Below are 24,997 nucleotides of genomic sequence, written 5' to 3'. Positions count from 1 at the left end.
CGTTTAAGTGACCCACTAAGCACTAAGGAAAAGGTGTCCTTATCAGCAGTATGAAGTATTTAACATTATATTAACTTTGAGAGATAGAGTGTAAAAGTATTACCTGACACAGAGAGACTTTAAGATGGCCCCAAATTTAGAATTCATGATTTTTCCCAGGAGAGGTTTTTAATCTCTTAAATCCTTTCACTGACAGCATAACAGAATTTTTAAACAACTCTGAGGCTAATAACAATGCTTAGGTTGCAAAAAAGTTATGTCATGTTTCTGATTTTTCAGGCAGAACAAGGAATTTTGGAAATGATAATAACTTGCTGGTTAAAATCAGTGTAATGCAATTCAAACACTGATCTTCAGGGAAGAATAAAAAGTCCACCTGGGGCAATCTGCATCTAGCCAGGCAGCTACTCTTTTAAAGCATGACTGAAAAGATCGATGTTATGGCATTTAGCCTTAAAAATAATCCTCAAATTATAGCTCCCCACAGATTTCTGAGCCAATATAACATTTCTGATTTGTATTTTGACTTGTAGAATATAACATGTTTGAAAATAAAGGAAGAAGCCTGTAGTGTGGGCTAAATAAAAATAAACAATTGAGTAATACCCAGAACTATTTTTATTTATGTCCTTCATTTCTTTTGGAATTAACACTTTATAACTTATGACATTGCCAGTGCTTTTGTTAGACATTTTTTTTAACAGTTAACCATGTAAAATCATGGATCTAAACCCATCATTTGAAATTGAAATCAATACTTTGTAATATAAGACACAGATTCACACATCATAATTACATTGTGTTTGAACACTACATTTTCCAAAATTGTAATGGTGATTTAAGGAGGAATTTAGATTTTGATAGAAATACCTGGCCTTTGGAATGTTATACAGATCTAAGATTTTCAAGAGAATTATGACATATATTTATCTCAAGATCTTGCCTAGGAAAGCCTAGATTGGAAAAAGAGATGCCAAATTATGGGAAAACTTATTTAGCTCATATTAACAATCTTTGTAATAATTTATCATTTCTTTGAATGATGCTAGAAGACGAAAACCATAAAAAAACAAAGCTATTTTAACTCACAAAAATTATGTATAGTAATTAGAAGACAGTCATTTTTCTCTTATAAATAAATTTTACCATTGAATATGCACCAAAATGCTCACAATTTGAAAATAGTGTGAATAGTATAGGCCTTCACCCCCCCTCCAACATATCGTCACACATACTTCACACCCCTGGATTTCCACATAGGAGGGAGAAGATAAGAAACCAAAGAGTAATCAAAATTCCTTCTGATTACAACATATTTTTTCTGAAATTTTCAGTTAGAAATTAATCCCACAATTAAGTCAAAATTGTAATGGATGTACCTCCACTTTCAGAAAGCTTGCCCCGGTATATTCGGTCTTCTACAACATCTGTCCAATAAAGTAAACTTTGATTGAAGTGAAAGTCAAGTGCTATTGTGTTTCTCAATCCAGGAACAAGCAGACTATAGTCTCTTTTATGAAGATCAATCCTTCTGATCTCATGGCGAATAGAAAAGATGATGAATGCTTCAAAAGGATCTGAAAATAGATTTATGTTAACAGGCATATGGAAATATTTATATGCTTTAGCAAACAGAATAAAGTACTTGGGGTCAAGATCTATTTATTTAAAAGCACAATTTATTATGAATTTTCTGTCATTAGAGGAGCTACTTCTTATAATCCAAAATTTAAAAGAATCTTGAAAAACTTAGGTTAATCTGTATTTATTAAAATAATCTATAAATTTTTTTTATTCCTTTAATTTTTACATACCTGATTCTGATTTTAAAATATAAGAATTGCTGCAATTACAAGACAGAATGTGAGATTTTGTTTTAGTGTCGTTTAAACTGACAGTTCAAACTTTAGAAATATTGCCATAGAAATTGCTAAGTGAATAAAACTAGCTCTGTCACTTTTAGCTCATCACATGACTCTAGATTCACAAAGGAGAGAAAACCAACAAAAGACAATTTATATGAAGAGAATTACTGGGCTTATAATTAGGAAGATGGTGGCTTTCTAGAAAACCCAAGAAAATCATATATATAACTTTTCCCTCACTAGTTTTTTAATCCTGGACCAGACCTGGAAGAAAGAGAAGAAGCTTTGAAAACAGATGTAAGATTAAAGTTTTATATTTTTGTACATAAAAAAAGAATGTTTTAATACTCAAAAGTTACTAAAATTACCATTTTGAAAAATATGAAGTACTCTACTATTGGACATACTGATATTTGTTAGACATGAATTCTGCTTTATGAATATACATTTTGAGGGAGGGACCCAGGCTTAGTAAGATTTCTCCTGTTTCCATGTTACTGTCAACCTTGTATGCTTTTTTTAGGGAACCTTTTTCCTCTCCCAAATCTATACATGTTTGTGAATGTGAGCTATTATAATCACTCCTGGGTACAATGGTTGGCCTAAGAGGTGTATATAAGATCTAAGTCAGGAAGATGGGTTTTTAAACTTTCAGAGAAGTTTTCAAGTTGAGGATAAAAAGTTTCTTTGCATATTTCTCAGCCGAGTATGTCATTCATGTCCTTGTACTTTAAGTCTACTTGTAGTATTGTAGGAGAAGAGAAAAAAAGCCTCAGAAACAAAAACTGATGACCAGGAGAAGGGCCATATCCTAAGGACATTCAAACTCATAGTTCCAGTTTTCCCTAAGCCTACCTCCTTTCTTCAAATCCCCTGTGCAAATGCATTTAACTCTATTGCACTTCATTAGAACTGGATTTTTGTCAACTGTAACCAGATATACTGTTCTTACTATGTATGTGTTAGTTGCTCATTCATGTCCAACTCTTTGTGAGCCCATGGACTGTAGCAAGTCAGGCTCCTCTGTCGAAGGGGTTTCCCAGGCAAGAATAATCAAGTGGATTGCTATTTCCTTCTCCAGGGGATCTCTAAAACCTGGGATTGAACCCGGGTCTCCCACATAGCAGGCAGATTCTTTACCATCTGAGTCATCTGGGAAATCACTTTGGCTTCTTATTAATCTCATTTCCTCAGAGATGTCTTCCCTGATCAGTTACCACATCTTCATTATTCTATTTCACTATAGCCTCTTTATTCTCTTTAGAGTACAATTTAAAATCAGTATTTTTGTTTGGTGTTGCCCTTATTTACTGGACTACAAACTCTCTTAAATAGGATCTTGTCAGTCTCACTCATTATGTTGTCCCTAACATTTAATATCTAGTTCCAGAAAAATATCTATTTCTGCTTTATTGACTATGCCAAAGCCTTTGACTGTGTGGATCACAATCAACTGTGGAAAATTCTTCAAAAGATGGGAATACCAGATGACCTGACCTGCCTCTTGAGAAATCTATATGCAGGTAAGGAAGCAACAGTTAGAACTGGACATGGAACAACAGACTGGTTACAAACAGGAAAAGGAGTACTTCAAGGCTGTATATTGCCATCCTGCTTATTTAACTTCTATGCAGAGTACATCATGAGAAAGGCTGGGCTGGATGAAACACAAACTGGAATTAAGATTGCAGGGAGAAATATCAATAACCTCATTTATGCAGATGACACTACCCTTACGGGAGGAAGTGAAGAGGAATTAAAAAGCCTCTTGATGAAAGTGAAAGAGGAGAGTAAAAATGTTGGCTTAAAGCTCAACATTCAGAACACAAAGATCATAGCATCTGGTCCCATCACTTCATGGGAAATAGACGGGGAAACAGTGGAAACAGTGTCAGACTTTATTTTGGGGGGCTCCAAAACCACTGCAGATGATTACAGCCATGAAATTAAAAGAACCTTACTCCTTGGAAGAAAAGTTATGACCAACCTAGATAGCATATTCAAAAGCAGAGACATTGCTTTGCAAACTAAGGTCCGTTTAGTCAAGGCTATGGTTTTTCCTGTGGTCATGTATGGATATGAGAGTTGGACTGTGAAGAAGGCTGAGCGCCGAAGAATTGATGCCTTTGAACTGTGGTGTTGGAGAAGATTCTTGAGATTCCTTTGGACTGCAAGGAGATCCAACCAGTCCATTCTGAAGGAGATCCAGTCCTGGGATTTCTTTGGAAAGAATGATGCGAAAGCTGAAACTCCAGTACTTTGGCCACCTCATGTGAAGTGTTGACTCATTGGAAAAGACTTTGATGCTGGGAGGGATTGGGGGCAGGAGCAGAAGGGGACGACAGAGGATGAGATGGCTAGATGGCATCATGGACTCGATGGATGTGAATCTGAGTGAACTCTGGGAGTTGGTGATGAACAGGGAGGCCTGGCATGCTGCGATTCATGGGGTCTCAAAGAGTCGGACACGACTGAGTGACTGAACTAAACTGAACTGATTCCATTTCTATGCAATGTCCAAATAGGCAAATCTACAGAGACAAAAAATAAACTAGTGGTTGCCAGAGTCACGTGTAGGGGTTTATGGGGAGTAATTTCTAATGTCTGTCGGGTTTGTTGAGGGCGCTTAAAATACTCTAAAATTAGACAATAGTAACAGTTGTATTACTCTCTAAATACACTATAGACCACTGAATTGTGTATCTCAATTTATCTGTTTTAAGAAAAAAGAAATATGGTAATAAATGTGGAAATTTATAAAAAGTAACAAACAGTACATATGTTATTTTTAGTCCACTGTTAACTAAAAATCATGTATTTTTACTTCATTTGATTACTCTGTATAACTAAACTCAACTCTGAAAATTTTCCTATCTACATAAAGAAAGACAATATAGCATTCTGACAATTTAATGTTTTTCTTCCCTGTATATTTACACTAGTTGACTAGAGTATTCAAACATACAAAAAATAATATTTCAACTCAATAATTCAGAAAATATAAAAGGAACTAACTCACAGGAATTAGGAAGAATATAATCAATAAAACTATAGAAATTGATAAAATAGAGAAAAACATGATCAAAATAAAACTTCTTTGGGTTTGTTGTTACTATTTTCTCTTTGAGAGAATAATGAAAGCTAAAATAAATAATCCAATATGTCATTTTACATACTACTGGGAAATTATAAAGACTAGTTTTAAAAGACTTTGAAATGAAAACAAAAAAAAAGACTAGTTTTAAAAATTACAGGTCTCACAATGGTCTTTTCTTTAAGGAAAACAAACAAAAACTCTATATAAAACATTTAACAATAAAACACAATTAAATTTTCAGTGATTTAGTTTTGATGTAGATATATAAAATTCTTTTGAGGCAAACTTGATTTGAAATGAGTATCAACAAAAGGTGAAACAGTCATCATTTTTACAGTCTTCTAACAATTTTTTTCCAGTATACTAGCTCCTGTCTAGTAAGTGACTGAATTTAACAGCTCAGGCCAGTACATCACACTCTACAAAGAAGTGGCTTGGAATTTTTCTACTTTAGCATATTATGAGTTTACATACACACAAAAAATAAGCTTACAGTTTACATTGTATAGTAATGAATTCCATGTTTATAAACAGCACATCAGAAGTAGCTTTTTAAAAATGTTTAAAATATTATAATTTTCTATCTCTTTTCTTTGATTTTCTTTCATTTCCATTTCAGGTTTGCACAATAATTTTTACAAGATAGAATATGAAAACAATAGATGACTTGTCTAAGGAAAAGAGTCCCTCTATAGTCCTCTTAGGGTAAATTGTGATTATAACTCTACAGCTAGCAATTCTATATGAATAGCTCCTAATTATTTTTCATACATGTAATATTAAACACAAAATGATATTATAGCTATAGTGTTTTCTCTCCTTCTATTTCAGAATTTTTACTGTCTTCTCTGCGCTCATATATAAGAATTTATTTGGATTTCTCTCTTCCCATATCAGATACATTTCTTTTACACAGTAGAAACTCACTAAGTAATAAATGGTCTATTGTTTCTCTAGCTCAATATATATTACTGCTACCTTTTTTCCATTAATTCAGCTCTAGCTATGCTGGGAATGAATGATAGTCAAGCATTACTGAAGTGTGATATATATGAAGGGAGAGACAGAATCTATAGAAGGAAGGGTAGAACAGACTCTTAAGTGGCAAGAATCTGCATTTGATGTCTGTTTGTATTTGTGAAAGAGAAAGTCAGAGACCAAGAGAGAGGGAGAGCATGAGCACAGGGCTCCCCTGGTGGTCTAGTGGGTGAGAATCTGGCTGTCAATGCAGGGGAAATGGGTTTGATCCCTGCTCCAGGAAGATTCCACATGCAGCGGAAAACTAAGACTACATATCACAACTACTAAGCCTGTGCTCTAGAGTCTGGGACCCACAACTACTGAAGCCTGCACACCCTAGAACCTGCGCTCCAAAACAAGATAAGCTACTGTAATGAGAAGCCCACACACCACACCTAGAGAGTAGGCTCTGCTCTCTACAACTAGAGAAAGCCCATGCTCAGCAATGAAGATCGAGCACAGCCAAAAATTAAAAAATAAATAAACCTTAGGAAAAAAAAAAAAAAAAACAATGTGTAAACCATTAAAAACAAAATCGCTTGACTGCAAATGCACTGGGGTAAGGGATTGTATGACATGGCCCAGGGCCTTATTATTAGAATCAACGAATAAATAGCTAGCCCAGAAGACACTGAATATGGAGGTGATAAAAATTATTACTGAAAGAAGAAAAGAAATGGAGTAAAGAAAGAAGTGAATAAAAAGGAGAACGATAAAGTGGAATTGGTTAACAAAGGTCAATGTGAATGAAATTAATAGATGGATAACTGAATGGAGATGCTTGAAATGTCTAAAATTTAGTATGGATGGCTAATTTCTCTGAATCAATAAGGGAAGGCAATAATCTTAACATGAAAATAACCAAAGTAAATGTAGAGATGCAAAAGACTAACAGGTATATAGAGAAATGCCCAAATTCATATATAAATAATAAGAAAAAATACCAACTAAAGCAATGAAAAATATCATTATACTCGTAACTGCTATATATTGTGGAAAAAAATTAGAATGTTGGATAATTTTGAGCTGGCAAGGATGTGGGAACTTTGGACATGTATTGTTGGTGTAGATGTAGTCTGTTCAGTCACTCTGAAGAACAACTGGTTCTACTTATTCATAGTAAATATAAGTATATCCCATGAGTTGGGTACTTTAGTCTTGAAAATTTTCAAGCAGATTTATAAAAACATAGATAAATCTATGTCTATGGCAGTGGTATTTGTGTAAAGATCAGGGATGATTTGAGTGAACCTATGTGATAGAATGGATAAACAGAAACTGGTACTACATGTCATATGATTACACATCGTGGTTAGAAGCAACATATTAATTGTACTCATAGCACAGATGGTAAAAACATAGTGAAAATATATTGGTATTTTAAGTAATAAAGGGCATTTTTATATTCAATTAGCATTTACTACACAATTTTCATATATTTCAAAAGAAGCATAAAATAATTTGATTTAATCTCTGCTTTGAAAAAAAAGTTTAGGTGTAAGTAATAGAAATAAGCTTAGAAAACAGACTATTCAAAGACATCATGGGAATTTGAGGGCACATAGTAAATAGAGATGAACTGGATCTTCAGAACAGCTTGTAAAAGTTCCTGGAGTCATGAGTAATGAAGTTCAAAAGCTCTTCTCTAGCATCTCTTTTGGAGAAGGCAATGGCACCTCACTCCAGTACTCTTGCTTGGGAAATCCCATGGATGGAGGAGCCTGGTGGGCTGCAGTCCATGGGGTCGCTAAGAGTCAGACACGACTGAGCGACTTCACTTTCACTTTTCACTTTCATGCATTGGAGAAGGAAATGGCAACCCACTCCAGTGTTCTTGCCTGGAGAATCCCAGCTACGGGAGAGCCTGGTGGGCTGCTGTCTATGGAGTTGCACAGGGTCAGACATGACTGAAGTGACTTAGCAGCAGCATCTCTTTACCATAGGCTCTGAGTAAATGAAGTAATCTTCTGGTCTTAGTTTCAATAGGTATACAAATTATATTACCTACCTACAAATAAATTACCTATAACATTTTAGATACTTGATAAATGGAAGCTATCAACAATATTATAATTAACTTCCAGAAATGATTCATATGGATTTGAGGACTAACTATACTATACTATATTATATAGTATATATTATATACTATACTATATTATACTATATATAATATAAAATAGACAAACTATAAGGACCTACTGTATAGCACAGGGAATTATGCTCAATATTTTCTAATAACTTACAAGGGAAAATAATATGAAAAATAATATAGATAAAACTGAACCACTTTTTTGTTCACCTGAAACTAATATACTGTAAATCAACTATACTTCCATTAAAAAAAATAAATAAAAAGCAAAAATAAATAAATAAATAACTTACAGAGGAGAGAGATGTGAGTAGAGTATAGGATTCAAGTTTTCAGAGAGAATGCAGAAGATATTATCATACTTGACAGTCACATGTGACAATGAGAAGTGTACATGAAGGAGACAGCAAAATGAAGTGATATATATGAAAGTACCTCATACATTCTTGGCCATCATGCATTTGCTATCATTAATAATGATGAAATCAGAAATAATGTGCATGGAGTGAAAACCCACAGTGGAGAAAAACAACACATCAGATTGAAGAGATTAAATGAACAAAAATGAAGAAAGTCCTGAATGACAGGCTGAAGGATTTGAGGTTCTTTTCATAATAAAGACTTATTTTAAAATCACAGATATAGACTGACAGGCATAAATCTCACTTTATTAAGACAGATAAAGGAACGGATGACCCGATTATAAATGTCCTCCCTGCACCACCTCCGTCCCCCTGCCCCACGATCAAATTCATTCTCCTGATCTCTTCACCATTAACTTCCATTGTACTCCAAGATAGACCATCGAATTATAAACATCATTTTATTCTTACTATGTTCTTATTCTCACTAAATTCTTTCCATTAATTCTCATCTTCCAGATTAGATTACCCTCTCCCTTTACAATAAAAGCACCACATTTCTTCAACTTTTTAATATTTTACTTTTCACAAGCTGTAGAACTGTTCAGTTCGGTCGTGTCTGACTCTCTGCGACCCCATGGATGGCAGCATGCCAGGCCTCCCTGTTCATCACCAACTACTGGAGTTTAGAAACAGGAGGATGACAAAAATTAAGCCAGAGTGAGTACTGCCATCATCAAGACAATATGTGCAACTCTGTGCTGCAGTACAGATGCTTTTTTCGTAGAATTAAAGTTTGGGTGCAAAAAATTATTGGATGCAAATAAATATTTGGGTGCAAAAAAAAAAAAAACAAGTTATAAATGGAGCTCCAAATCAACTATAACTCAATAAAACATATAAAATAAAATGGACCTTCAAAAATAACTGTAGAAAGTTTAGGTGATGGACTAATAGGTGGTACTAATAGGTGGTTACTATGTACTAATAGGTGGTTACTATGTTTATACATTTTTATTTATATCCATGATCTCTTTTTTAAAAAAAATATATAAATTTTAAAATATAATCTTAAAAACATTTTAGAAAATGTGATTAAAAACAAAGAAATATATTGGTGGGTAAATCTAACTTAATCAGGCCAACAGAAAATAAAAGAGGGATGCTACTATGTTCTTTCTGATGTTATTAGAAACATGCTGATAATTTATAAGTAGCCTACCTGCCAAAAGGCAAAGGAACCAGAAATAAAAAAGAAATGCAGTCAGTAGAAGTATTCTGGGTTATTATAAGTAAAAATAAAATACTTAGGAGAAAAGTGATTAACAAATATGTACTGAAGAGGGAATATTTAAAGAGCTGACAAAATAAAGTATCCAAATGCCTAAGAGAAGTGAGGTTTACAGGCATAAAAAATAAAAAATAACAATCATAAAAAAGTCTTTTGAAAACCTTATTATAGTTAACTAATAAAATGTCAAAAGTGAACCTAGAGAAAAATAGAGTAATGAGCTCAGCAATTCAGCCAAGGACAGAGTGCAAAAATTTAGGAAGGAATTATTGGAAAAGAAAAGAGAAAATCATGAGACAACTACAGAGGAAAATTCAAGAGGAAAATAAATGAGTGAGTCATACTTGTTATTTGAGACATAAAGAGTATTATTATTTTATTTTTAAAATGTCAAGATTAATCACAGATATTGCATTCAATAATGAGAACACATTTTAAAAAGAAGCTCTCAGGAATGATGGAAAAAAGGAACAAAAGAGAGCAAGAAAAAGAAATTTTACTTTTAAAGCCCAATAGTTAAGTCAATTCATTTTATTGAACTATAAATTTGCTGTAGGTTTTTCAAAAAGAAATGATGTGAAAAAAAGACAGAATCAATTTCTTTTTATATATGAAAATTGGCTTAAATAAAAAATAAATTTTAATGCCTAACAAAACCTTTATTATCTGCAACAATATAAATGATGATAATGGTATTTAGTATACTGTATATTAGGAAAGTGCTAAATTATTAGCAGGAAAAGATTTCTATACTAATTTTATTTTTTTATTTTTAAATTAATTTATTTATTTTAATTGGAGGCTAATTACTTTACAATATTATAATAGTTTTTGTCAAATATCAACATGAATCAGCCATGGGCACACATGTGTTCCCCATCCAGAACCCCCCTCCCACTTCCCTCCCCATCCCATCCCCCAGGGTCATCCCAGTGAACCAGCTCTGAGCACCCTGTCTCATGCATTGAACCTGGACTGGCAATCTGCTTCACATATGATAATATACATGTTTTAACACTACCGTCTCAAATCATCCCACCCTTGCCTTCTCCCACAGAGTCCAAAAGACTGTTCTATACATCTGTGTCTCTTTTGCTATCTTGCATATAGGGTCATTGTTACCATCTTTCTAAATTCCATATATATGTATTAGTATATTGTATTGGTGTTTTTCTTTGTGACTTACTTCACTCTATAATAGGCTCCAGTTTCATCCACCTCATTTAGAACTGATTCAAATGCATTCTTTCCAATGGCTGAGTAATATTCCATTGTGCGTATGTACCACAGCTTTCTTATCCATTCATCTGCCAATGGACATCTAGGTTGCTTCCATGTCCTGGCTATCATAAACAGTGCTACGATGAACATTGGGGTACATGTGTCTCTTTCAATTCTGGTTTCCTCGGTTGTATGCCTAGCAGTGGGATTGCTAGGTCAAATGGCAGTTCTATTTCCAGTTTTTTAAGGAGTCTCCATCCTGTTCTCCATAGTGGTTGTGCTAGTTTGCATTCCTACCAACTGTGTAAGAGGGTTCCTTTTTCTCCTCACCCTCTCCAGCATTTATTGTTTGTAGACTTTTTGATAGCAGCTATTCTGACTGGCATGAGATGGTACCTCATGGTGGTTTTGATTTGCCTTTCTCTGATAATGAGTGACGTTGAGCATCTTTTTGTGTTTGTTAGCCATCTGATGTCTTCTGTGGAGAAATGTCTCTTTAGTTCTTTGGCCCATTTTTTGATTAGGTCGCTTATTTTTCTGGAATTGAGCTGCAGGAGCTACTTGTATATTTTTGAGATTAATTCTTTGTCAGTTGCTTCATTTGCTATACTTTTCTCCCATTCTAAAGGCTGTTTTTTCACCTTGCTTATAATTTCCTTCATTTCTCAAAAGCTTTTAAGTTTAATTAGGTCCCATTTGTTTATTTTTGCTTTTATTTCCATTACTTTGGGAGGTGGGTCATAGAGGATGCTGCTGTGATTTATGTCAGATACTGTTTTGCCTATGTTTTCCTCTAGAAGTTTTATACTTTCTGGTCTTAGATTTAGATGTTTAATCCATTTTGAATTTATTTTTTGTGCATGGTGTTAGAAAGTATTCTAGTTTCATTCTTTTACAAGTGGTTGAACAGCTTTCCCAGCATCACTTGTTAAGGAGATTGTCTTTTCTCCACTGTGTATTCTTGCCTCCTTTGTCAAAGAGAAGGTGATCATAGGTGCGTGGATTTATCTCTGGGCTTTCTATTTTGTTCCACTGGTCTATATTTTTGTCTTTCTGCTGGTATCATACTGTCTTGATGACTGTAGCTTTGTAGTATAGTCTAAAGTCAGGCAGGTTGATTCCTCCTGTTCCATTCTTCTTTCTCAAGATTGCTTTGGCTATTCAAGGTTTTTCATATTTCCATACAAATTGTGAAATGATTTGTTCTAGTTCTCTGAAAAATACCATTGGTAGCTTGATAGGGATTGCATTGAATCTATAGATTGCTTCAGGTATTACACTCATTTTCACTATATCAATTCTTCTGATCCATGAACATAGTATATTTCTCCATCTATTTGTGTCATCTTTGATTTCTTTCATCAGTGTTTTACAGTTTTCTATATATAGGTCTTTTGTTTCTTTAGGTAGATTTATTCCTAAGTATTTTATTCTTTTTGTCACAATGGTGAATGGAATTGTTTCCTTAATTTGTCTTTCTGTTTTCTCATTGTTAGTGTATAGGAATGCAAGGGATTTCTGTGCGCTGATTTTACATCCTGCATCTTTAATATATTCATTGGTTAGCTCTAGTAATTTTCTGGTGGAGTCTTTAGGGTTTTCTATGTAGAGGATGATGCCATCTGCAAACAGTGAGAGTTTTACTTCTTCTTTTCCAATCTGCATTCCTTTTATTTATTTTTCTTCTCTGATTGCTGTGGCTAAAACTTCCAAAACTATGTTGAATAGTAGTGGTGAGAGTGGGCATCCTTGTCTTACTCCTGACTTTAGGGAAAATGCTTTCAATTTTTCACCATTGAGGATAATGTTTGCTGTGGGTTTATCATATATGGCTTTTATTATGTTGAGCTATGTTCCTTCTATGCCTGCTTTCTGGAGGGTTTTTTTTTTTTTAATCATAAATGGATGTTGAATTTTGTCAAAAGCTTTCTCTGCATTACTTGAGATAATAATATGGTTTTTATCTTTCAATTTGTTAATGTGGTGTATCACATTGATTGATTTGCCAATATTAAAGAATCCTTGCATCCTTGGGATAAAGCTCACTTGGTCATGTAAAGGATTTTTGCATCTATGTTCATCAGTGATATTGGCCTGTAGTTTTCTTTTTTTGTGTGTGGCATCTTTGTCTGGTTTAGGTATTAGGGTTATGGTGGCCTCACAGAATGAGTTTGGAAGTTTACCTTCCTCTGCAATTTCTGGAAGAGTTTGAGTAGGATAGGTATTAGCTCTTCTCTAAATTTTTGGTAGAATTCAGCTGTGAAGCCATCTGGTCAAGGGTTAATCCAAGAAGAAGATATAATAATTATAAATATAGATACACCCAATATAGGAGCACAGCAATATGTAAGGCAAATGCTAGCAAGTATGAAAGGGGTAATTAACAGTAACACAATAATAGTGACAGACTTTAGTACTCTACTCACACCTAGGGATAGATCAACTAAACAGAAAATTAGCAAGGAAACGCAGACTTTAAATGATACACTGGACCATTTAGACCTGATTGGTATCTATGGGACATTACACCCCAAAACAATGAATTTCACCTTTTTCTCAAGTTCACACGGAACCTTCTCCAGGATAGATCACATCCTGGGCCTTAAGTCTAACCTTGGTAAATTCAAATAATTGAAATCATTCCAAACATCTTTTCTGATCACAATTTGTTAAGACTGGTTGTCAACTACAGGGAAAAAAAATATTAAAAATACCAACATATGGAGGCTAAACAACATGCTCTGAGTAACCAACAAATCAAGAAGAAATAAAAAAAAATCGATATATGCATAGAAAGAATGAAAATGAAAACACAACAACCCAAAACCTATGGGACTCAGTAAAAGTAGTGCTAAGGGGAAGGGTCATAGCAATACAAGCTTACCTCAAGAAACAAGAGAAAAGTCAAATAAATAATCTAACTCTATACCTAAAGCAACTAGAAAAGGAAGAAATAAAGAACCCCAGGATTAGTAGAAGAAATGAAATCATAAAACTTGGGGGAGAAATAAGTGAAAAAGAAACAAAGGAGACCATAGCAAAAATCAACAAAACTAAGAGCTGGTTTTTTGAGAAGATAAATGAAACAGACAAAGCATTAGTCAGGCTCACCAAAAAAAAAAGGAGAAGAATCAAATCAACAAAATCAGAGATGAAAATGGAGAAATCACAACAGACAACACAGAAATACAAAGGATCATAAGAGACTACTATTGGGGACTAAATGCCAATAAAATGGATAACTTGGAAGAAATGGACAAATTCTTAGAAAAGTATAACTTTCCAAAACTGAACCAGGAAGAAATAGAAAATCTTAACAGACCCATCACAAGCATGGAAATCAAAACTGTAATCAGATATTTTCCAGCAAACAAAAGTCCATACTAATTTTAAAAGGTAAAATATAATTTTGCTTCTCTGTTAAATTATAAACAAAGCTAGGTGTGATACACAGCAATCTTAACAGTGAGAAATGATATGGTACTATTGGATTTTCTTTCTGAGCTGAGAGTAGAAGGGGTCAATTCATTAGAAGAGTTACCTTTGCGCCTGATAACCTATATTCAAAAGTTGAATTGTTCTAATATTTAACTTGAGTTAAATTGATTTCATAGAGTATTGATTTCATAGAGTACAAAGCCATAATAAGTCAATCATTTTGTCATCTATATCCAAAAATCAGAAATGGAGCCAATTCTCTTTTAAAACATGATTATATATCTAAGTTTGATCTATCATTCCCTTACTCCAAACATGTATATGAAATGGTTATCTTTATTTCAATAAACTGCTATTTTTCTTGCTAATTACATTGTGCAAGAATTCTGTAAGAGAACAAGTCAAATGAATGTTGGCTAAATTTATGCTTCTAGGACTCAAATTTTAACAGGAGAAAACAACAACAAGACACCATTTGAAATAAAGTAATAAAATAATTTAATATTCTCTGAGAAAATCATCCTTTTAAATGCATATTAGTTTATTGGATACTATGTAGAACACAAAAAAATCTATAACTTGATTTCTGACTTCAAGACACCTATTACCTTACTGGAGAAGTAAAGAGTAAAGGAACGAGATAAAAATATAAATAAATAAATGTGACCATATATTTCTTTAGACAAATTCTATATATAGAAAGGAGAAATAAGTGGAGAGAGCTAGCATGTTTGGAAGAAGACTCCATTAAAGAAGAAAGATTTGTGCTAGAAGGTTTTAAAAATATCCAGAATTTTTAGAGACAAAGAGGGAAAGTACAATCTAAGTAGAAGAAGCAAAATGAAAAATGTTTATGATATATGGGTTCTTTGGATCCTGATGAAGCCTGGGTACTCCTAATCAGAAATTTTTAGAGTCCAAAAGCAGTTAGAATAAAGTATAACACAAATAAATAAAAAAGAATCAAATATATTCAAATACATTTATCATATCAATAAAAACAGTTTTTGATGGGGGAATATATGTGCTTTTTAAAATTAACACATTAGTAACAAGATTCAGCAGTGGGTCAAATGACTCCCATTACTGAAGGAGCAGTGGTTTTCAAAGCCTGAGAGTAAGAGAGATTTTGAGATATTAGCAACAATTTTTAACATGATATAAATATGTCTATTACTTCACAGTGATATTTCACAGTAGTCACTTCACAAAGACATAGTCATTGTTGCTGCAAAAACTGTTCTGTGGCATACGTTCACAACTCAAAGAAATGTTAACTTTCAGGGAGAGATTAAAGAAAATGAAAGGGTAAAATTTTTCCTTAAGAAACTTCATGGACCCCCTCCAATTCTATCCATGGACCTCTTAGTGCCCAGTGACTCAGACTAATAATCTAGAGAAGTTAATGGGAAACCACCACTCACTAAGCGCTGAATGAGTGTGGGGCATAGTAAAAGTGCTTCTTGTCATTTTTGCAACATGTTGTTGTGCTGGGCATTGATATTTGAAAGATGAGAAAACCAAAGCTCAAAAGTTTTGGGTTACCTGCCTGGGGTCAAATACACTATGATTGCCAGCTACAGGATAAGATTTCAAATTTGGGCATGTTCCGTAGTGTTCATTTGCTTTTCCTACTGTGGAATATGACCTAGAGAATCAGCAGAATGTCTTAAATGTGCAAGCAAGAGAATACAACCAGAGTTAAGTTGTTTCCAAGAGCAGTAGAGATACAGATGGTGGCTCAAACAGTGAAGAATCCGCCTGCAGTGTGGGAGACCTGAGATCGATCCCTGGTTTGGGAAGACCCCCTGGAGGAGGGAATGGCAACCCACTCCAGTATTCTTGCCTGGAAAATCCCCAAGGACAGAGGAGCCTGGCAGGCTGCAGTCCATGGGGTTGTAGAAACTTGGACACGAATGACTAAGCACAGACTCAGATGAAGTGTGGGACAGGGCCAGATTTTATGGGGTTATAAAAAGCACTTACATATAAATAAAAGTAAAAGCTTTGGAGAATAGAAAAATAAGCACCTGTGGAGAAAGATAACAAAAGCAGGTATTTAAAGAAAAGATAATCAGATAGCTTGTAATGGTAAAGGATTATTGTAATATTTTTTTGTCCAAAAGATTTTGGCATAGGTCTAATATGGTGCATTATACTTTAATGCCTTTTCTAAAATTAATCAAATCCATTAGTAATTATCTGAGTTGTTTTTGGATATTTTTTTCTCAATATCCATTCTTAAATTTAGCAAGATACACAATACAGAAACACACACCACTTGCTATTTTTAAATATAGCAAAATATACATCTACTTACCGACACTTGTGCAACTTTCACCATCCACATCCAGCTTCCACCCTTCATAACATGAGCACTTGACTGTCTGCTTGTGCTGTTCACACACTTGACTGCACTTTAGATGATTGCTACAATAATCTACAATTTCACACGTTTTATTGTCTCTGCCGAGTTGAAGCCCTTCAGGGCATGAACAGACAATTCCTCTTCCAGGAACAACAGAACAGTGGTTGCTACAGCCTCCATTGTTCAGTGAACATTCATCTATAAAAGAAGAGGAACAGATAATAGGGCAATATTAATTGTTTTGTTCAATTAAATGCTAATCACTGAACTCATTTCTTTAAATCTAGAATTAAAGATTATAAATAAATTTAGAAAGATTTTTCAGATTTCTTTTTAAAAATTTAGTCCTAAAGGGTGATGAAAGGATGAAAGGATGATGCAAAATTTATCCAATGATCAAATAGAATTCTATACGATACAAATTGGCTGCCCATGTGGTGCTAGTGGTAAAGAATCTGCCTACCAGTGCAAGAGAGGTAAGAGATGTGAGTTCGATCCCTGGGTTGGGAAGATCCCCTGGAGAAGGAAATTGCAATCCATACCAGTGTACCTGCCTGGGAAATCCCATGGACAGAGGAGCCTGGTGAGCTATATTTTATGGGGTTGAAAAAAGTCAGACATGACGAGCATAGCACAGGCTAATAATATAAATTAGGAATGGAAAATTTGCATTTCTCTAAATTTTGCAGTACACTTTATTGTACTCCATAGAACTAAAGTGAGTTAAGTATTTCTATTATTACTGGAAAGATTGTGCTCAGTCTTCTAGCAATTATGCAAAATCAGAATTTTGGGGCTTCCAAAAGAGACACACATATACTGATAATCTGAAAATCTGAGTATCACAATGTTTATAAGTAAACAGGCACACACATATATGTATGTATGTATTATATCTAAATACTGTTTTCTACAGCTATAGCCTGATTTAGAATTATAATCCAGAATGGATTAGTTTGTCCTTTACTGACTACAGATATTTATTTAGCTAAATTATACATTGTACCTCATATATTTGTTATTATTATTAATTCAGTGAGGCTATGGAAATAGAGTAAACAATACACAAAAATACTTGACCTGAGCAACTAACATTGACTGCACAGATGATAATAGTTTCATAAAGAAAGAGAACTTTTCTTTAAAGCACTTATAATTTATAATTACACTTTAGATTCATTTATCATTCTATTTCATCACAAGATTGTAGGATATATGAGAATATACAAGCATCCTTTCTGTTTACCATATATATTCCATAGTTAACAAAGTGCCTAGCATAGAGTAGGCAGTTAAAAACATGTGTTGAATAACAAAATTTAACAAAATCATCCAGAAGCACACAACTGTCCCTAAATTGAGCTAGTATTTGTCCACCTGGGAAATTTCAAAATGTCATATTTATGCACTTGACAAAAATAGCCAGCAATTATTTTTGCAACCATGATATTAACTCTTGCTATATATTATTATATTAGATGTCTATTAATAAGGACAAAATAAGTTTTGTCTTCCTTGGCTTTAAAAATATTTGAGTAGTTTTCAAAGCTTGTTCAATTACGTGTATTTTTAGACATACTGAAAAGGAATATTGTTCAATGATTTGTGAATTGCAATAATATTTTCTTATATGGGTCTAATATGTTTTGTTCTCTATGGAAATTCACCCAGTTCAAAAATTTGGACTGGAAAGTTAAGGCTTTCAAAATTATTCTCTGCACATTTTAAACTTCTTTATGGGTTAACTATTCTTCATATTTGTCACCATAAAAGATATTACAGCAATAAGAAAAGGAAAATGACTACATTAACTGTTGTCTCTAAGAATTCAATTCAAGTTTAGTATTATTTTAAAGAAAAAAATAAATTCTTTTCTTGGTTCCTCCAAGTATGTTTGTTCACCTGTAATCATAATCATTTCAAAATAGCAGTCGTTTCAAAGTATTTGCCCCATTTTAGTTCAATTGACATTCTTTTTCAAGAGAATTACTGTAAAGTAATGTCATCATACACAGCAGGTGAAAAAAACTGTTACAATGCTTTTAGCTTATTTCAAGTATGATTGTTCTCTCACTATTCAAATGTCTCTTTCTGATACTACCTTTAGAATTAAGTCATAGATTTTAGGATAAATGCAAATTCACACTGAAATATACAACTTAACATGTATAATTGAATGGCAATATTTGTATCATTCGTCCCTTGCCAATTTCCCCTTAACCCTAAACCTATCACCCTGCAGTTTCTTTCAAATTTTTGTTACCTGAGAAAGATGCTCTCATTGACCAAATTCCAGTCAAGCATCTCTTAATCTTTCAACTAGTCCTCAGTCTTAGCCAATAAAAACTGCGGATTCTCAGCAAAAACAATTTCATTGTAAAATCCTCTCCCCATCCCCTTCTTCTCAACCTAATAAAAGCCTTGGACAAATAGTACAGTTTCTAAAAGCTCATATCAGCATCCCTAGAATGACCTCAGCCCCCTTACAGTGCCTGCCTTCGAAAGCTCCATGACTCCATGAAGCTGTCAGAATTCATTGTCTCAGCCACAACCTGATGATAGGCAGACAGCCCTCTGAACCCCATCTTAGAACAATTATTTTTGAAAGCTTGCAATATAAATCCTTTTTTTTTTGCACCCTTTCCATGTAAATCTTCTACCACCCAGAGTGTTTTTTTCTTTTTTTGAGCACCTGCAAGTCAACTTTTGAAAGATAAACATTCGAAGAGATAACTCTCTCAGTCTTACTCCCAGCTTTTGTGAGCATCTTGCTCTGATTTATATCACTGCCTCCAGTCCTAAGGGATTCCCTGATGGCTCAGTGGTAAAGAATCCACCTGCCAGTGCAGGAGGCTTGAGTTTGATCCCTGGGTTGGGAAGATGCCCTAGAGAAGGAAATGGAAACCCACTCCAGTATGGAGTGGTGGGGAATCCCATGGACAGATGAGCTTAGTTGGCTACAGTCCTGGGGTCACAAAGAGTTGGACATGACTTAGCGATTAAACAACAACTCCAGTTATAAAGATAAAAGAAGTTAGTATCTTCTCTGGAATGAGCACCAATTAACAAAACCAGGAGGCCTAGACACATGCACCCTTCCTCTCCTATCTCAAACCCCCCAACCCCACACCCCTGCTTAACATCCCTAAGCATATCCCAGCCTTTAAAGTTTCTCACCATTTGTTTTGATGAAGCTGATTTCAATTTATGTTGGACACTCATCCTATTGCAATAGTTATTACTGAATAAGATATATTTTACCATTTTAATTAGTTTTCAGTTTTGCATATTTTTGACATACTTTTGTAACAAAAATCAACAGTTAACTCCCATCACGAATGATTAAAATCTTGTGTGTGTGTTTAGTTGCTAAATCGTGTTTGACTCTGTTGAGACCTCATAGACTGTAGCCTACCAGACTCCTCTGTCTGTGGGACTTTCTGGGCAAGAATATTGGAATGGGTCGCAATTCCTTCCTCCAGAGGATTATCTTGACCCAGGGATTGAACCCATGTCTCCTGTGTTGGCAGATGGTTTCTTTATCACTGAGCCATTTGTTTCTTAAGTGCATATGCATTTCCTTTTGAAATCACTTAAAATTCCCCCTAGGGGGTGGAGTGGGAATCTTTTCACTAGGATTAAATTCCCCAAGCTTTTTTTTTTTTTTTTTTTTTAAATTTTATAGATCAGATTTATTTGGAGAAAACAACCTTGCTAAACAAAGGATGGAAGTTTACATCTGAAGACATCTCCCAAGTATTGAGTCTACAGATTTCAAGTTATTTTCATAAATTTTACATTTACTAAGGAGCAGGAGTTTGTTTCAACAGTAGGTAGGATAGCAGAGAGGGAAAGAAGAACTATTTTGGATATAACTATTTGGAAGAAGTTGACATGAAGAGGGTCAACCCTACAGTTTCATCCTCTATAGCAAATGGCTTAAAAAAACCTTGTCAACCTAGGGTATCTCTTTCTAAAAGCCACTTCTTAGCTACTAACTTATTCATGTCAATGATTTAAAGTTAATTCACTTGGTATATTTTTCATGTCCACTGGGTAAATGACTCATGATGCCCATTGCTGCATGGGCACTCAAACCAACACCCTTGTCTGGCTGGACAGGACCTAACCTAGGATTGATGGGGGAAAAAAAAAACTTGAAAACAGAACAAAATGTCTTTTCTCTACAGGTACCAATATTTCTGATAAATGAATGATACCAAACAAAATTGTGGAGAACTAAAACATTGTACAAAATGTTTATAGTGCTTTGTATTTCACCTATTTCAGTATTTATGTGATTAGATCAAATTTTTCTAGAAAATGGTGGTTAAATAATTTGATGAGTCACTGTTTATTCTGCTATGGTAATAGATTGATACTGTATAATCCTGTGGATGCCCCTTAGTTAATCGGGCTGAATTAAGCCACTAATAATTACAGCAACTATCTAGGACTCATATTCTTCAAAAGTAAAATAAGTGTTCCATGAGTTAAAAAAAGATTACCATCTACATAACTGATGGTACAGAGGAGCACATACAAGCACTTCTTATTTCTTTTAGGAGAAAGAAGAGCCATCTGCAATTCAATTCCTTGACCAGTGCTTGTTTTCATTTTTCAGTGTTCCAGTTTTTCCTCAACTTCATCTCATAAAGGACAGAGTGTGAGTTCAATATGCCACAGTGCTACAATCAGGATAAAAATGTCTTTTTATCTTCTCTGGTACTTTCAAACCCAGCTTTAGAGATCTTTTATACTGTCTATAATTATTAAAAATCATTGACCAAGGTTTCTTGGCCAATGAGTACAGTAGCTTGATAAGCAAGAGCTGAGTTTCAATCTTGAAGTAGAGAAATAAATTCAGAAGAAATTCCCTTTCCTTTTTTTATTTTCCCAATTGAAGGAGCAGAGGATAGGAAAATAAAGTTGCATTTTCTTATGATTCTTTTTATTTTCCTAATGACAGATTTTCTCTTTATTTTCTTTTGTTTCCTTCACTTACCCCAAAAGGTGAAAAAAAGGTAGAAAACTACTAATTTATTTCAATACCTGAAATACATCAGATATTATTACCATGATTTCCTGACAGACATCATTATGTCCATTTTTTTTTTTTTATGGAGAAACTGACAATTCCAGAAATTGAGCCACCTTTCTGGGTGATTTAATCAAAATAATTGAAGAAGATAATTCAAACCTGTCAAAAATCACATTTTTTCCTATGATTGCACACTTTTAATTTTAATACTGCCGATAGTTTCCTTCTTTTAGAAACTACATGAGCAATTTTCATATACTGTAAGGTAAGAGATCTTTTCATCCACCAAACTACTTTATCAGGGAGAACAAGCTGGAAGAAAAAGAAGTGAATACATGTAAACTAACTCTGTCATCCCTTAATTGCAATTTTTTTGTTTAATTTTTAAAGCTTTTGCTTGTTTAAATGTTAGCAATGCTGAATGGAGGCTATTGTATTTACTGTTTCAAGGTTATTCTATAGAATCACAGATTGTTTGGAAGATATTTTATTGCACAAAGTTTAAAAATAATATGTCTTTTTATACCACTCAGTATGCTATTAATGCTCAATTCAGATAAAAATATGATAACTGTAGACTTAAACGTAGTTATCTTCCTATTTCATCAGGTAGCTTCATAATTTCCTAAAGTCATTTTCTTACTGCCTCAAGTCATCTCATTATTGTTCTTATCATTCTGTAAACTCTTCATTACTCTATTGATGTCACCTTCAGTATTATCTGGAAAACATATTTTTTAAAATCTCCTTGTTAAATCTCTGATCTCCCCACAGAGAAGGAAATGTAATTGCTTTATATGTGCTAGTGGCACAAGGAGATGGCTAGTGGCAAGTTATTTCAAAGCTCAAAAGCTATCAGACTGAACTCATTTTAACTAGAGAAAGCATACTCAAGAAAGCTACTGTATGAGAACTAAAAACTTCTGAGAAAATCATATAAAGTTGAATAATAGACTGAGTGACTAATACTTTCTCTTCATTATCCAGTTTCTTCCTTGTACCTTTCTAAAAATGGTTTCTAGTATAACGATCAGAAGGCCAGACAAAATCTATTGGATGGTAGTAAACTTCATCTCAGGGTTTAGCAATAACAGTAATCTCCTTTAGTAATAACAGGAATCTTCTGTTCTGAGTGACTCACTGACGAAAAAATAATCAGTTCAGTTGTGGAAACAACATTGAATATTCAGAGATCTTACGTGAAAAAAGTGTTAGTCACTCAGTCATGTTGACTCTTCACAAGCTCATAGACTGTAGCTTGCCAGGCTTGTCTATCCCCTACCCACGGAATTCTCCAGGCAAGAATACTAGAGTCAGTAACCATTTCCTCCTCCAGGGGATCTTTGCGACCCAGGGGTTGAACCCAGGTCTCCTGTACTACAGGCAGATTCTTTACCCTGAGTCACCAGGGAAACCCAAATGAGGAACACAGCTATACAACTGTTAGGTTAGCTGGATGAACGTTAAACTTATCTGCTTCATTTTTAGAAATTTATGATCATATTTAAATTTTCAAATAAATATACCATACCTGCAAAATATAAGTAGGGTTCATGCTAAAATTTACATTTAAAAGGAATGACTGGAAGGAGCTAATGCTTCTAGAAAGAGTATCAAGGAGTACACTAAAAGGTTCTAGTCTCCAGAGAGAAGCAAGGCAGTGAAATGTACAATACCACAGAGGTCGCCTTCATCAGACCCGTCAGGACAATCCCGCCTCCCATTGCAGAGTTTCTCTGGCTGCAGGCAGACTGAGGTGTCATTAGCACAAGGGTACTTGGGTGGTCCACACAAGAAATTGTCACAATCATCTTCATCTGATTGATCTTCACAATCAATATCTCCATCACAGACCCAGGCTTTGCTGATGCATCTCCCTTAAGAAAATAGAAGCAACATGCGTTTGATTTTTGCAATTAAGCCATGGTAATAACAAGTAATCATTGTCTTCAGTCAGAGCAGAACAAATTGCTATTAACAAGAAATCTATTTGGTGATAGTTTGACAGCTTATTTTCACAAAGAAATTTGAGTAGTACTTGTCCTGATTGTTAACAGTGTTCTTAGCATGAAAGCCTTGATGCTTCCTTCAGTTTCAAGTTATTGACTTACTCTATTAAAAAAAAAGTATAATTAATTAAAAGTCTAATTACAATACTTTTAAGAGCAAATTTTAAAACATATTTTATAGTAGTATAGTCCCTTTCAGAGGCCTAAATTTATATAAATGCTATCAGTGTCTTCTGGAGCTCTAAAATTAAGTAAATGCTTATTTTTTAAGATGACAATGTCTCTCTCTTTACATTCATAACCTTAAAATTTCAACTTCTCATATTCAGACTATGTACATGCCCTTTCACAGAAGAATATAAAATATTACTAAACATTTTAGTAATTAAGATATATACAGACAAAATTTAGAGAAATATGTTTTCTTTATTGACTTTAAAAGAAAAACAAATTATTATTTAGCCAGAATGTTTCAAAAGCAAATGTGAAATTACTGGAGAGCAATATTTTTGTCATTGTAAATTGCTTTATTGAAAAGTATTCCTTTCCAGAATACTTATATTTTTCATCTAATTAAAATTATGTTTTATAAACTATACAATATTAAGGTATAATGGGAATAAAAAATCTACCTAAAAGGGTAAATACTAGTTATTGGCTAATTACAAACCAACATCTCATAAAATGAGTGGGGCAAATTAAAAGGAAATGGAAAAATATTATATTGTAAAATTCAGACTTAAATTGAAAAAAGTAGGGGAAACCACTAGACCATTAAGGTATGACCTAAATCAAACCACTTATGATTATACAGTAGAAGTGAGAAATAGATTTAAGGGACTGTTCTAATAGATAGAGTGCCTGATGAAGTATGGAGGGAGGTTCATGACAATGTCCAGGAGACAGGGATCAAGACCATCTTCATGGAAAAGAAATGAAAAAAGCAAAATGGCTGTCTGGGGAGGCCTTACAAATAGCTGTGAAAAGAAGAGAGGTGAAAAGGAAATGAGGAAAGGAAAGATATAAGCATCTGAATGCAGAGTTCCAAAGAATAGCAAGAAGAGATAAGAAAGCCTTCCTCAGTGATCAATCCAAGAAATAGAGGAAAACAACAGAATGGGAAAAACTAGAGATCTCTTCAAGAAAATTAGAGATATCAAGGGAACACTTCATGCAAAGATGTGCTCGATAGA

At 34.0% G+C, this 24,997-nt stretch overlaps 1 protein-coding gene across 1 annotated transcript in view; it reads right to left on the bottom strand.

Annotated features, from left to right (window-relative positions):
- The window catches only part of LRP1B (LDL receptor related protein 1B), a 2,196,232-nt gene that overhangs the window by 790,141 nt on the left and 1,381,094 nt on the right, over positions 1 to 24,997 (bottom strand). Inside the window, exons 22-24 of the mRNA XM_060411151.1 lie at positions 23,472 to 23,672; positions 16,707 to 16,952; positions 1,380 to 1,577 (exon numbers count right to left, since the gene is read on the bottom strand). Of these exons, the coding sequence (XP_060267134.1) occupies positions 1,380 to 1,577; positions 16,707 to 16,952; positions 23,472 to 23,672 (645 nt within the window). The remainder of the gene's footprint in view (positions 1 to 1,379; positions 1,578 to 16,706; positions 16,953 to 23,471; positions 23,673 to 24,997) is intronic.

Source organism: Ovis aries, chromosome 2 (assembly GCF_016772045.2).
Source record: "Ovis aries strain OAR_USU_Benz2616 breed Rambouillet chromosome 2, ARS-UI_Ramb_v3.0, whole genome shotgun sequence".
NCBI lineage: Eukaryota > Metazoa > Chordata > Mammalia > Artiodactyla > Bovidae > Ovis > Ovis aries.
The sequence above is the reverse complement of the archived record's forward strand: the minus strand, read 5'-3'. Positions and strand labels throughout refer to the sequence as shown.